Genomic DNA, 14,503 nt, shown 5'->3' with positions numbered 1-14,503 from the left:
ACTAATGCTAACAGAATTCCTACAGAAGTAGTATCTTGTTCTAAATGTGGGAGACATACACATTGTCAGACTGTTTTTAGCTGCACGGAGTTCCCATTATTGATAGTGGGCTGCTGTAACAATACCTGATCAGATTTAGAAGCTGTACATAAGGTTGCTTAAGATAATCTTTATGGAGGAGGCCCTAATTCTCCTGAATCACTGTTCCCTTTCAGTACTATTTTGAAATAACTTGTAACAGAATGATCCTTTTTAGGTGAGTGTAACAAAGCTGTCATCTGTCACAACTGTTTGAATCGGTATTCAAATCTGCTGGAAGAGGGCTCCAACTGCACCTAGTAGCTAACAGTTGGTTTGTATATAGTAATTTAAAAAGCCTAGCTATTCACTGCTCACCAATCTAACTTAGAAAGCAGTGAGTCTTTAGTTGGCATAGTTACATGCCTCCTTTCTGTTTTCCATAAATATTTTCCTTTTGGGCTCGTGCATTTTTTCTCTATTTGTTTGTACACACCCATTTTTATTTAGTGCTTCTGAAGCAGATTCAGCAGAGTGAAAGTTGTTCTCCTGTGTGAGGTTTCTGTTGATTACAGTGAGATCTCCTGAAGTTTGGAGAGATTTGATCTGCCTCTTTAATGACAACACCTCCTCAATGACCTTGCAGAGGCCTTTTAAGTTGTTGGCTCTTTAGGATCCCATGAAGTTCTTGTCTCTAACTGCCTTTTACTTGCTTGCTCATTTCTATTTGTTTTTGTGTGTATGTGTGTTTATTACATTTCCAGGCCTACAATTGAAGGCAGTGTTTCAGAAGTTGAGATCATTTCCCAACAAGTGGAAGAAGAGACCAAAAGCATTGCTCCTGTGCAGCTTGTTAATTTTGCTTATCGAGATCTACCTTTAGCTGCACTTGATCTGTCTGTGGCTGGGTCCCAGCTTTTGCCAAATTTGGATGAGGAGTACCAAAGAGAAGGGTAAGTACAAGGGGCAGATTTTTGTCATGTAGTTTTAGGTTACAGGACTTTCATCGCCTGTTAAACAGCAAACCTTAAGCTGGAGTAGTGCAGCCAGTTGTCCTTAAACTCTATGTAAAATTATTGTCACAGGAGGGAAGGGGCCTTTTCTAATATCACTAATCTGGGCTGGTTCAGAGCTGTTTATCATTTTAAGTGGTTCATAGGTACTGTTTGACCACAGTCTGGAAGCCTTATCTCAGGGAAAAAACAGATGAAATACCTGGCCTGTCAGACAAGCAGAATGGTCTGGTGAAAGCTCCTTGAGAAAGGTGTTTGAGGATGCTGAGAATTGGCTGCTGTGACTCTTGGACATAACTGTACATCTCCTGACTGAGAGATGATGTCTGGTACTGCTGATTCCAGGACAGAGAGTGGACTTGCCACCCAGTAATGTGAATTGTGTCGTTTGCTAATGTGAGAATGTTGTCTTTGGTAATGTACACAGTATATACATACTGCTCCCGTTTTCATAGAAAGGTGGTTCCTGGTTCATTGCAATAAAGGATCTTAATCAGTTCATAGCATGTGCCCAAACATAGCCCAGTGTCAGATTATGTAGCACTGTTGCCCTGCAGGACATTAGAAGTCATCCTTATGCCTGGTTCAGGCTTGAAGTGGCTGTAGGTGGACTGCTGTACTAAATTCTTTATGAAAGATTTGGGTCAGCTGGAGAGAATCCAGAGGAAGGCAGTGAGAATGATTAGAGGCTCAGAAAACCTGCTGTGGAGTACTGATTGAAATAACTGTGTTTCACATGACAAAGAGACTTTGAGGGGAGCTTCCAAGAGCCTTCAGTAGGGAAGGGAGCAGCCTGGTACTGATCTCCATGATGTTTAGGACAAGAAGTAAAAAGCTTGAATTGCAGCAGAGAGCAGTGAGGGCAGCAAAGTGCTAGGGTACACTTCTAGTGTGTGTGGGAAGGAGGGGGATAGAGGTACAGTTGCTGGATTGCTGAGCAGGAAGGTGCATTTGGCAGGAATGATAACGCTGTGTTTAACATCCCTCGGGACAGAAATGGGCTGGGCACTGGGGCCTGCCCTCCCTGGTTCTGTGCCTGCTGTTCCCCTGGGTGTCACACTGAGCACAGAGCTGCTCCACTGTCACTGAGGTCCAGGGAGAGCCCTTCCCAGTGAGCCATGGAGAATGCTCCCTGCTGAAGACTTTGGAAGGTTTTATATAAGGCTCCATTTATTAACAGCTCAGTACATTTCAACCTGTGCTCTGTAATCAGCAGAGACCTGCTTGATCTGAGCTCAGCAGGTATTCTGGGGGGTACTCAGGAAGCAAGATGTGGGGAAGGCTCTTGCCTTTAATTGCTTTCCAAATTGGACTTTATGAGACTTTTCCAAAAGGCTGTTACTCTAAACAAGGGGAAATACATTTCGAGTAGGTTATATAAGTACGCTACAACTGTAACATAAAATACCCTGCATAGCAAAAGAGGCACTTGAAAATTAATTTAAGTATGCAGGTGTAATCCTCAGGCTATTTTGGTGCTGAGTCAGTACCAGTTTAGTTCAAATATGCATTTTTATAGAATTTTGTGATCTAAAACTCAGTTCTTCACTGTGCCAAAGGGCGCGGGTCTCTCACTATAACCATTTGAGAAGCTTTGCAGTCTTAAACATGGAAATAGGCTTGTTACTGTTTTCCTCAGCAGAGATCTCTCCCTTCACTCAGACTTCTTTTGTGGCTTTGTCAGTCTGAATGGAAATAAGCAGGTGCCCTCCACACCTCCCAGCTGTAGAGCACATTCTCTGTAGAAAGTTCAGAGCTTAAGTTTGGACATACCAATGCATTTTGGCTAAGTGTGTTCAGCTGCTTTGTGGGAATGGTGGCTTCTTCCTTTCAGAAGCATCCATGACAACTGATGCCCTGAGAAATTTAGGAGCAGAGCCGGGCTTCATAAGCCCAGCAGCAAAGTGAAATACTATCCCTGTTTACCAAAGTAAAATACTATCCCTGTGCCACCTCCTAGCTTGGTTGGGAATATGTCTGGTTTTATGGATGCGGTGTCATTTCTTTGCCATGGCCTTGTTCATTGTGAATGGCTCCAATCCCAGTGAGGAGGAGGTGGGGCAGGTCAGATCAGTTTGATCCAGGGTCTGGCAGCCACATCTGCCTTAGGTGCAAAGAGGGGGATGTGGGGAGGGCAGCAAAAAAGGTGGCAGAAAATGGCAAAAATCCCTGTAGTTTCTGCCAGCATCCATCTTTGTGACGGAGGCTCTGTTACCCCAGTGCTGCTGTGCAGAGTGCAGGGGGAGATACTCTGGGTGTTCACCAGTAAGTCTCCATTTCCTCTCTCCAAGAGAGCCTTCAGGCTAGGGGTGAAGGAGAGGGCAGGAAAGGAGTCTCCTGATTTAATGGTGTTGCTCTGTGCACCCCAAGGAGCACACAAGGTTTTCCTTGACCTTTTCTTCTTTAAGGCTACAAGGTGTTCAGGGTCCAAGCACAAATTTGACCTGGTTGCTCCCTGGGGGAGCTTTTTGTTTCATCTGAGGGAATATTTCTCTTAATAAAGCTGATATTAATAGGTGATCAGGAATAGGTGGGTCATAACCCTCGTGGTGTGCCTGGAAACTCACATGGCATCACACTAGCTACCCCTCCAACAAGAAAAGAAAGAAATGAGAAGGAAAAGGAAAAAGAGAAGTAGTTATGGTCTGTCTTTAACTTGTTAGACAGACTGTATCTAAGCTGCCATTCCTGTGGCTTTAATACTGGAATAAATCCTTACTTTGTGCAGTTTGAGAGGTCTTTGCCTTTTCATATCAAATTCTCAGGGCGGTCAGTTCCTGTGTGTTGGTATTGTCGAAGGATTTGTGGACAGCTTGAGCTGGTTTTGTCAGACATTTAGATGACAATGCTGATCTCTGTGCTAAGCCAGAAAGAAAGGACTGCAGGTTAGAGGCAAGTTATGCCTGTCCCTGATGTACACCTGTAGGTAGTGAAAGGGTAATCAGGCAAGAAAAACCTTTCTGCTCTACCTGAAACCCTCAAACAAAATACAAAATGTGTTGTCCTGAATTTACTGGAGAGGCTGTGGTTGTATTGAATTCAGTTTGCATGAAAAGAGTATGCCAGCATTTCTTTAAGGAGTCTAATTACCCAGAAAGGTGAGATGATTTTTAAATATTAAGATTGCTTTAAATGCCACTCTTAGGGGTTTTTTTCCAATCAAGTATTCTGTTTTTCAAAAAATAGTTTCTTTCTTCTGCTTTTTTTGCATCAAGTCCAATGAAAGTGATGGAGAATAGCAGAAAAATTGACAACATGCAGAAAGTAATACATGGAGAAGGAAAAACTCTCCTTCCTATATTTTATATAAGTTCCAGTTAATAGGTATCGATCACAATAAATGATAAAAAAGTTGACAGATAGTTGCACTACAGAGTGTGTTTTATTGTGTGAATATGCAGATAGACAGTCAGCCTCTCTCTTGATGAAGAGCTGTGTTTATTGGAGTTGAGAAACAAGGGGGAGAGATGTACACCAACTTTTTAATTATTTGTTGTATTTGTTTTAAATTGCAGCTCTTGAGTTTTAATGTTAAACATCTGAAACATGAAAGTGTTTTCAAATCCTGTGTTTTACATCAAAACTCTAAAGTTTGAGAGTTCACAGTTAATGCAACTCATTTGACATTAGCTGTAAATAGGCTGTTGTAATTTAATAATTTATGATCATCTGTTCATAGCCTTAGATTTGTATGGTCACAGCTAGAAAGTGCATTAAACAGTGGGAATATCAGCGAAAACCATAAGGACAGGGAGAGAAAGGAAGGGAAACCAAAACTGAACAGAAGTCTATTTACAGAGATGCAGAGGTTAACACAGAGAAAAGCTGGGAGCTCTCATTTTAAACTGGTTACAAGACTACTGGTAAATGTATTCACCCATCCTGAGGGGAAAAAAGTCTCTTCCTTCAGTCTGTCTTTTGTAATTGTACCAAGTAGGTGCTATTGTTTTGCTTTTCAGATTAATCTTTCAGATGTTACTTTGATTTTTTTTTTGAGGTATTTTACTTGTGCTTTCTACAAAACTTAAAGGTGCTTTATCTAAAAGATCAAGTTATCACATTTCTCTTGTTTTCTGCTTTTCTTGTCTTTATCTGGTGGCATAATTAAAATAGTCCATTTTCTGAAAAGTTTTCTGCACCTCTGCAGATCTTGGATCTGGAATAATGGTGAATAATGAGGTCCAAGCCCAAGATAGAGTGCAGTGGTTTTAGATGTCACAACTATTTTGTGTAGCAAGCAAGCTCCTATTTACAAAAGTGAGTTGTAATTTTAGTTTTAGCTGCCAGCCATAGCCTGAATCCAGAAAGATGGTGCAAAATCCTACCATGAGGATACAGTGAATGAGACTGTAGTGCTGATCTGTTCTTTGTGCAGCACTTTATCACTGCTGCTCTCGGTGCTGTGGTCCAAAACAGACCTGCACTGCAGCAGAAAAGGAGCAGTCAGCTCAACAGAACCTCTGAGGTGCCCAGTTCTTCAGTAGGGAAAACATTAAATTTTGGGCTATGTTAGAGGTGTTCAGTGATTTAGAAATTTCTGTTTCTGTACAGCCTTTTAAGTGTTCCTCTTGGTAAATTTTGTTTTCCAGAGTAGCTCATTACTGTGTTTATCCCAGTGCCTCAGTGCTTTGAGTGTGTCCCCCCCATGTCTTTTATCAATTGGTAGAGAGAGCAGTACTGTAAGTAAGACAAAGAATTAATTTTCTAGCTCAGCGATTTTAAGGGTTTTTTGGTTTGGAGATTTTTCTGTATTTTTCCAACAGAACTTGCTTTTCCCAGACAGTTTTTGAGGATAGAAATGTAGCATTTGTAGTCCACAGATGACTGTTTGCAAAGCTCTTTATTGGAGACTGGAAATTACATGAGTCTAATTTGTCTGGCTTGACAGTGGAATTAATTGTCTAAATTGGGGAAGATATGACTTGGGGCAAATATTGAAATATGAATAAGCCATAGGACAAAGAGGAAATGTGGAAAAGAGGAGTATTTGTCTAGAAGGCAGGTCTGTAAAAAAAAAAAACAGCTAAATGCTGAGCAGCAGTGTAAAAGCAAATCAGATTTTAGGATTGCTTAGGAGAAAGAGCAGAGAATAAGAGGCTGTTGTTGTGCCTCTCTGTATATCCAAGCTTTGTCCATGTCTTGAACACGGGTGCCGTTCTGATCCCTGTCAGAAAGAGTATGGTAGCTATAAAAGAACTGGAAAAGAATCAAAGAAAAGCAGTGATCAAAGATGTGATACGTCTTCCAGTGGAGATTAATGTAAACTAGGACTCTGCAGGCTGGGTAAGAGAAGGCTGATTGAGATTTGATTGATAATACAAAGTCTGTGACACAGAGAGGTTAAAATAGGTTTGACACCCACACACCCCCCTCCCAATACAGTCTCTAAGGTACATTAATAGATTAAAGCCCAGTTCCAAAGAAACAAAAGGAGTTTGCTCTTGGCACAGAGGGCAGTAGATGCCTGAAGCTACCTTCTGAAGGATGTGTGGCTGAGAGCAGCTTATCCCCACAAGGGGAGGTTGAACAAGTTTGTGGAGGAGAAAGTCACTGAAGTTCACTAAACACAGCCTGAGAAAACACATCTGTCTCAGGAAGTGATGAAATGGAAAAGAGTTGGATTCTGTGAGAATGTTAAGGGGAAGGATTTTGTGTTTGCTGTGTTCTGAGACATCTTGAGACATCTACTCGTGACCACTGTTAGAGACAGGGTGCCAAGCCTTGGTTCAGTACATTCTAGTATGGCTGTTCCCATGTTTCTTAAAGGGAGTTTTTGAGGCTGATGTTATATTGCACTAAAGATTTTAGCATAAAAAGGAAAAATCTAGCAAGCAGTTTTCTAGTGAGAGGAGTAAAAGGCCACGTAATCACTGGATGTCTGTGAGCAAATGGTGTGATACACACCTATAAAGAAAGCACAAATGATCCTAGAAAGCTTCAAGTACTTCAAATAGAGCTGGGAAGCATTCATGTAATTAATTAATTAAGCCTATTGTGAAATATTATGTCCTGCTCCAGTTGTCTGTATTCACACGCAGAAGAGGCTGCTAGGATAGTTACAGAGGCTGTGTTCCACAAAAAGCATGGGCTTTAATTGAATTACACACGTGGCTGCCATTGCTGTGTGCAGGGCATCGTGGACAGACTGCCAGCTGGGGAAAAGACCTAATCAAGCAAAGAATAATATTGGCACAAGAATGAGTGTGTATAAACTGGCCTTGGGTGAGTTTGGGGAGAAAAATGGAGGAATCTCTCTTGCCATTTGGGCAGCAGAGTTTTGCGGGAGTCTTCCAAGAAGTCTTCCATGGGGTTTGAAATAGTACAAGTTTTAGGGGTAAAAAGATGAGAGTGTTGTCAATATTTAAAGTTCTGTAGTTAAACCAGGCTTGTAGAAGTCCATAAGAGAGGTGCAGAGCTGTGTGTGTTGCTTGGAGTTCCTGCTCCAGGGCTCCAGCTGCTCCCTGCAGCCTGCTGTGAGGCTCTGCTGTCTGTGTTGGCTCAGCCACAGTTTGGTTTGTTACTTAGCCTGTGTTCCTGCCACTTCCTGACCATGGCCTTTCTGCTCCTTGAGATAGCAATTTGGATCTCATCCATCCTTCTGTTTTCTGATCATAACCATCTTGTAAGGTGCAAACACTTGCCGTTTAGCCAAAAGAAAGAAAAAAAAAGACAGGGTAAGGTATAATGCAGATTTTGGGGTATTTGTTTACAATACCAGAAAATAGAAACAGTGACAGCTGTTAACAGCTTGAAAATACTGTTTGTAGTGGTTCCTTACCAGACAAATATGTTCAACCTTTACCAGTTTTGCCTTATGTTCTGTATTTCCCAAGCTGTTTATTAGTAAGGCTAGCAGGATGATGACAGATTGGTTTTGGATGAAGCCATGTGTGAAAGTATCTTTTAAAAAAACTACCCCTGGTAAAATTCCACTAAATGTATTTTAATGTCTCAGAACAGAGCTTTACAGCTCAATGTCACCAACAAATAAAAATTTCCTGTGCTAGTACGTTTATTTACTTCATCCAGGCATTGCAGGAAAGGTAAATGATATTTCTGTTGTAGAGACAAATTAGCTGAAATACCTGATTGACCTGTTTGAAATCATGCAGGAATGTTTTCCAAAGTCACACTTGTGTGTGAATTTAAGCAAACACAGTCAGGACACCAAGAGAATGTGTGCTTATTCTCTGAACAGAATAGGGGACTTTTTTGCTAGTTTGTGGGGTTTTGGCAATTTGGTTTTCTTTTTGTTTGGTTTGGGGTTTTTTTTGTCTGAAGCGAGGGAAAATGGTCTTTTACTTGTCTATGGTTATTATGAAATCTCTTCATAAATTTATCAGCTGTTTAAGTTGTATTTTGGTTTGTTTGGTTTTTTTGAAAATTCTATGTAGCTGCCTTTCTAATCTGAGCTTAAAGTGTAGCTTTGCAGTGTCACAAGTGAAATGGCCAGAATTTGGAAGGTAAGTTCAAACCCACACTAATTCTGGTAGGGGTTTGTTTTTCTCCAAACCCAGATTTCTGTGAATAGATGAGCCCTTGCCCATCAGAGGGGAGAGAGAGAGACTGCACTGCTAGAAGAGGTTCCAGAGGTGAGGTGTGTGTGTGTTAGAGATCAGGGTGGTTGTTAATGTGCCAGCCTGCAGGCAGGGCTGTGCAGGTGCTGATCACCCACAGGCCAGGTGGTAACAAACTCACCTGGGTGTAGCAAGTTAGATACAGAACTGAAGGTGGTTCTCCAGTGCTTAAATTTCAAATCCTTTTGTGTCTTTGAAATCAATTTATATATTTTATGAGTATGGTAGAAATGGAAATGAGCACATGAGCTGTACTTCACCTCTTAAGCTGATTGCTTTATCAATTGTAAACTGGTAGTTTCATTCAGAAGCTTTTTAGAATTGATGTTAATAATACTGAGTAATAATACTGAACAGACAGAATGATGCCATGTTATTTAGGATTCTTTAAGTAATTAGCAGCTTGAGTAATAATTATCATGGTTATGTGTATTGTATGCTAAGTATTACAATTGTATGCTAAGTATTACAGTTGGTTTATTCTTACCGGTGCATTTGGTATATTTCAAAATATTGACTTTGCAGAGCTTTTAGAGATAGGTACTTGGGCCCTCTACTGATGATTCTGTGAATAGGAAAAGCTGCCCTGCAATATTAAAACACTGGCATAATGGGTCTTTTGGAAAAGGGAGCATGAATGTAAGCAGAGACTAGAACTAAAGCCTGTTCTGTTTAAACAGAGCCACCCCCTCATTGTTTTTAGAAATATCTAAAAACACTTCAGCCCTAAGCCTAAAATCATAGTTGCATTAAAAGCAAATTGCCCTGTTTTGAGATATGTAAAATAAAACCCATTAAAAAATCAAGCAGGCAAAAAGGCCCCTATCCTAATGCTTTTTTTTTGCCTTATGTTTTAACACAACCTATTTGAAATCTATTGCATTCTGTATTCAGGCTGGAGCCATAACAACGTTTAACCTAAGGGCAAGGTGCTGATAGTAACACTTGTCAAATCTTCTCTGAAGCTTTGAGAGTCAGTTGAGGAGGTCTTTTACAATCAGGCAATCTGACTACAAGTGTTGTTGATGTGCTTAATTCTGAGAAGCTGCTTGAAAGTGTCAAGTCTCTGAGCACTGCTTGGCATCACTTTCTCCCTTATTTGTGAGTATGTCAGAGAACATTTTGTGATGTTTTTCCAAGTGTTTGATTATAGTGTGAGTTACTGAGTCTAGAGCTGTTTATTAGGAATTGATCAGTATCACCATATCTTCTTGTGCACCTCTGATTTCTGTGTTGTGATATTTTAGTCAGACAGTGAGGTTACTGCACCACACTTGCAGCTTTTTAAACCCTGGCTAATAAATCATGTTAGCTTTTCATTACCTAATGTGTATTTACAGTGCTTTGAAAATCTGAAGTGTCAGGCAAACATCCCATTTGAACTTTCTGAGGTGAGCCAGTACAGGAACCTTGCAGAACAGTGTGATGAGAGATGATGTGATACTGAGGGAGAGGAGTTAGGGGATGAACAGAATTGGGATGGACTTTATACATCTGAAGTCCATGCTACTGTTATTCCTATTACCAATTCTCCTAAAAAAAAATTAGCAGCCCTCTTGTAAATGTGTTTCTGCATTAGCACAACAGTAGTGCAACATTTACTGCTTCATCAGCTTCCCTCCTGAGTTCTGCTTCTCAGAGCTCTGCCTTCTCACAGCTTCCTGCATCCTGCCTAAACCTTATTTTTCCACTGAAAAAGGGTGACCTCATCCAAACCAGGCTTGGGAGTGGTCCCTGGTGCATGCTCTCCCCTGAACTCTGGCAAGGTAATTCTTGGCCTGATCCACAAACAGGCTGATGAGAGCTGGACAAATAACCAAGTGAAAGAGCCTTGGCCAGAGGCTGGACACTGCCAGGCTGTGTGCCTTTGCTGCTGGCAGGTTTTAGCTGTGCAGTCACTGAGCTGCTGCTTTGGTGTTTCCCAGATTCCTGTTGTTCTTTTCCATGATGTCATGGACTGATTGTTGCATCCCAAATTTGGCAGCCCTTATCAGATCCGTCTCACAGTTGAGCAGGGATAAAGGTGCATGGCCAGAAAATTCAGTAGCAGAGAAATTATTTTTAAAAACTTCTTAGCTTTTAAACAGTAGAGTCCTGCTGTGCCTCATTACTCAATGAATGCAGCATGTGTGTCAAAATAAGAGCACATGAGAACTAGTGAGACAGGAGGAAAGCAGAAATGTGTGTATGATAATTAGGGCTGCATGACTCAGTACACTGAAGGCACTTGGACACCAGTGCACTCCAGAGCTGGGGAGGTCCCAGGCTGAAGGTTTTTCTTACATTTCTCTCAGTAAAAGAATCCAGTGAAAGTGAACTTTGCAGAGTCTTTGTGCATTATTGCTGAGTGTATCCATAACAGCAGAACTTACAATTTTGAGTTCACTGCTCTTTAGCTCTTTTCCTTTTTCACTACTTCTTCTTTTCTTTTCTTGTTTTTCCCTTAATTTTATTTCCTTAGATCTAACTGGCTAAAACCGTGCTGTGGGAGACGAGCAGCTGTGTGGCAGGTATTTTTGCTCAGTGCAAGTCTCAACAGTTTCCTGGTAGCCTGTGTAGTATTGGTGGTGATTCTTCTGACTCTGGAACTCCTAATAGATATAAAGCTTCTCCAGTGTGAGTAGGAGGATTTTTTTAATTTTGATTTTTTTAATTTTTTTTTAATTTTGATGAAATAAAGGCTTAACTTGCTGGGAGGTTTTTGAAGGGGGAGGACGTTGGGAATGTTTTTTCCCTACCATTTAAATGATTACTAGGCTAGGTAAGAAATGTGTTCTTGTGGAATCTTGGTATAGTGAAGTCAGTCTCTTCTTTATTATTCTGACCAAAGCTAGGTCAAATAACAATTTCAGTACAGGACAAATTTTCAGAGGTTACAAGCAGAGTGTACATGCAGAGATTCACCTGTGTTGTCATTAGTACTTGAGAAGCTCTGTCCTTTACAGACATGTTATACATGCACAGGAGAAAAATCTGTGCATCATTAGTCTCTGATACCCATCACATGTGGAGAGACAAAAGTGATGAACATACAAAAATAAATAGGGTACTTGGTGTTAACCTCTTATTAATTACTTCTGCTCGAAATTACAGCCTTCTAGCTTGTAATGCACTAAAATGAGACAGATTTTCATTCTACTTTGCTAACACACTGTGAGTCAAATCATGGCTTAAATGGAGTTTTGCTTTATCTGAATTCACTCTACACGGGTTCCACAATAGAAATTTTAATGCTGCTGTTTTGCTTCTTAATTCATCTTTTTTCCCCCTACTCTTCTTTTCTTCCATTGCACCTTTTTTTTTTCTTTTTTTTCTCTTTTTCATTTATGATATGAAGTTGACATGACCACAGACACCACCAACACTTTCCTCTAAGCTGAATGTTGAGGCCTGTAGTATCTCTCCATGCAATCTCAGATGTGTTGAAATGGCAGCTGGGGTTCAGACAATCCCATAAATGCAAAAGTACTTAGCATGAAAGAGTACCTGCTGTCTCCTGTGGCAGCTTTAAACTGAGCAAACCAAATTTTTATTCTGTTGAAGTCCTTTTACTGTTGGAATTTGTCTACTGATCATAGTGGCATAAAGATTCAGGTGTTGCAGTTGTATTGAGATGACTTTAAGGGACTTCATTGGTAATTGCAGCCATTTCTTAAACTCTGTCCGATGAACATGAATGACTGTGTGTCATTCCATGCTGTTGCTCCCCATTTCCACCCATCTGTCCATACTGCACACACTGTTCAGGGCATGGCCACTCCCTTACAGCTGTTACTTTCTCTGCTCTCTGGTCACTCACCATTTTTGGATGAGGAAGCCCAGGATTTGGACAAGTCTGCCACGTCAGAAAAAGTCAGGAATGCTAATTGTGGGTATAAGGCCTTAAGGAAGAAGCTTTCAGCAATACTTATTGAGGTGTCACATCTTTCTGTTTATGTAGAGAATTTTCACTTCCTGTAAAGACAAAGGGTTTTAAAGACTATTGATTTCTCTTGAGTTTTAACAGTTTTGGTTGCTCTCCTCTGGCAGCAGCCATTTTCTCACCATTTATTTTCTGAAGACCCTTCTAAGGAACGCTTTACTTTAGGAATCATTGCTCCCCTGTGTGTCTGGTGCATATGACACTGCTGAAGCCTCTGCAGCTTACACCTTATGCATGACCTGCAGGTGTTTGGTTGAGCCAGGTGACTTCACTGCTCAGAGGTGGCCCCTGCCACCAGGATGGATTTTCTCAGGTCCATTCCACTTGTGTTACTACTTTACATTTTAGCTAATGAATCTTGCCATGAGGCTTTTTGCCTTCCCAGGTTTGAATACCTTCTATGTTGTTTTAAATCAGATAAAGGCTGTCTCAGTGAGGCTGATCTAAGTATTCCAGTTGTGCCTTGTAAGGGATGTGTGTCATTTACACTGAGGTTTTGAAAAGCCATTAGCCCATAACTGTGTTTCTCAAAAATGTAATTACAGTTTTAAAGGGTTCCTTATTCTTTATAAAACCAAGCAGTGCATTAAAATACCTTACTGGCACCTGACTGCCAGTTCTGTCCTTAATAACAACTGCTAATCCATGCTATAGACTGTAATTACTTAGGAAACCTCCCTTTATTAGAAGAAATCCAAACCCACCAACTGGAAAAAAAACACAACAAAAGAAACCTGGTGTTTTCTTTGGCTGTGGCATGTTTAGAGTATAGCTTTTCTCTCCTGCTTTTGGTGCAGTCTTTGGTTGCATGATACACTTCTCCCATGCACAAAACTGGTAGTTCCATAGGTCAACACCACATTTACAAACTGTAGGACGCACATGTGAAAAGGTCAGAGACCTTTTAGGGTATTTTAGCACAAAGTGTATTCATACTGGAATTAGAAACCCCAGAAAGCAAGGGACATGTAATATGTGTTCTGTTTTAGGTCTCTGTTCTGTAATCAGGTTTTTTAAGTCTGTCTTCAAAGCTCCTCACATGCAATAACAAAATAACATTGCAATACCTTGTGATGTTCTGCAAAAGCAGAAATAGATGAGCATTAATTCACTTGTACCTCCTTTTAAAAATTAAAAAAAAAATCTTATGGCAGGTTCTAGTGCCTCAGGAATACAGACCAGGCTATCCATTCCTCATCTTCAGCAGTTTTGGGGAAAAGGAGTTGGAGAAATGATGGTGGTACCACCCTCGTTCTGCAGTCGATGCATGGGTAGAAGGCAGCAGCCCTTCCTGAGCGGTGTGGGGCTGAGGGGCTGCGCTCCCGGGCCGTGCCCCGGCTGTGCCCTGGCCGAGCCCAGCTGTGCCCTTGCCGAGCCGTGCAAAGGAAACGCCCCCGGGCCGCAGCAGAGCCTCAGCCCCGCGGGGTCAGGGCTTGCCCGAAGCAGCAGCATCACACACACACGCACCCCTGCAGTGTGCATCTGCCGGGAAATCAGGAACAGCATCCGCTGAGAGCAGGTGCTGCTGCTCCGAGCTCCCGCAGTGCTCGCTCAGGGTTTGGCAGGAGGAGTGCTCCCCCCGAGCTCGCGGTTGCTGAATGTTTCTGTGTCGCCAGGGGGCAGCTGGAGCCTTGTCTGTCAGTCGAGCCCTGTTGGAAAAACTGCATCTCAAGAGTTTCCCGTTCTTCAGGCTGCCCGTTAGAGAAGTGCCTTAGGATACTTGATTCTGTTGTATTCTGCCGATTTGTTTCACCTTTAAGGAGTTCCTCTGCTGCAGCACAGCAAATGCTCTCATCAAGCCCCAAAAGAGCTTCAGTAGTGGGGGTTCCAGTGGCAGGGCATACTCAGTTTTATTTGTATCCTGATTTCTTCCTACATCCTTTTCCTCTCCTTCTCATATTAATCGATTCTGATTTCAAAATAAAATTCTTCATTTAGTATGTGCACAGTATGTTCTTGTGAAATCATTAAGT

At 41.4% G+C, this 14,503-nt stretch overlaps 1 protein-coding gene across 4 annotated transcripts in view; it reads left to right on the top strand.

The window, feature by feature from the left end:
- TMEM266 (transmembrane protein 266) overlaps positions 1–14,503 on the top strand; it is an 82,532-nt gene that overhangs the window by 28,800 nt on the left and 39,229 nt on the right. For 3 of the 4 annotated variants that reach the window (XM_030954895.1, XM_030954893.1, XM_030954894.1), the window contains 2 exons: positions 783–971; positions 11,070–11,224. In XM_030954895.1, coding sequence (XP_030810755.1) covers positions 783–971; positions 11,070–11,224 — 344 coding nt within the window. Of the gene's footprint in view, positions 1–782; positions 972–8,548; positions 8,624–11,069; positions 11,225–14,503 lie in introns of those variants that run through there. The other variant, XM_030954896.1, reaches the window with a different exon arrangement.

The sequence above is a fragment of the Camarhynchus parvulus genome, chromosome 10, assembly GCF_901933205.1.
Source record: "Camarhynchus parvulus chromosome 10, STF_HiC, whole genome shotgun sequence".
NCBI classification, from domain to species: Eukaryota; Metazoa; Chordata; class Aves; order Passeriformes; family Thraupidae; genus Camarhynchus; species Camarhynchus parvulus.
The sequence above is the reverse complement of the archived record's forward strand: the minus strand, read 5'-3'. Positions and strand labels throughout refer to the sequence as shown.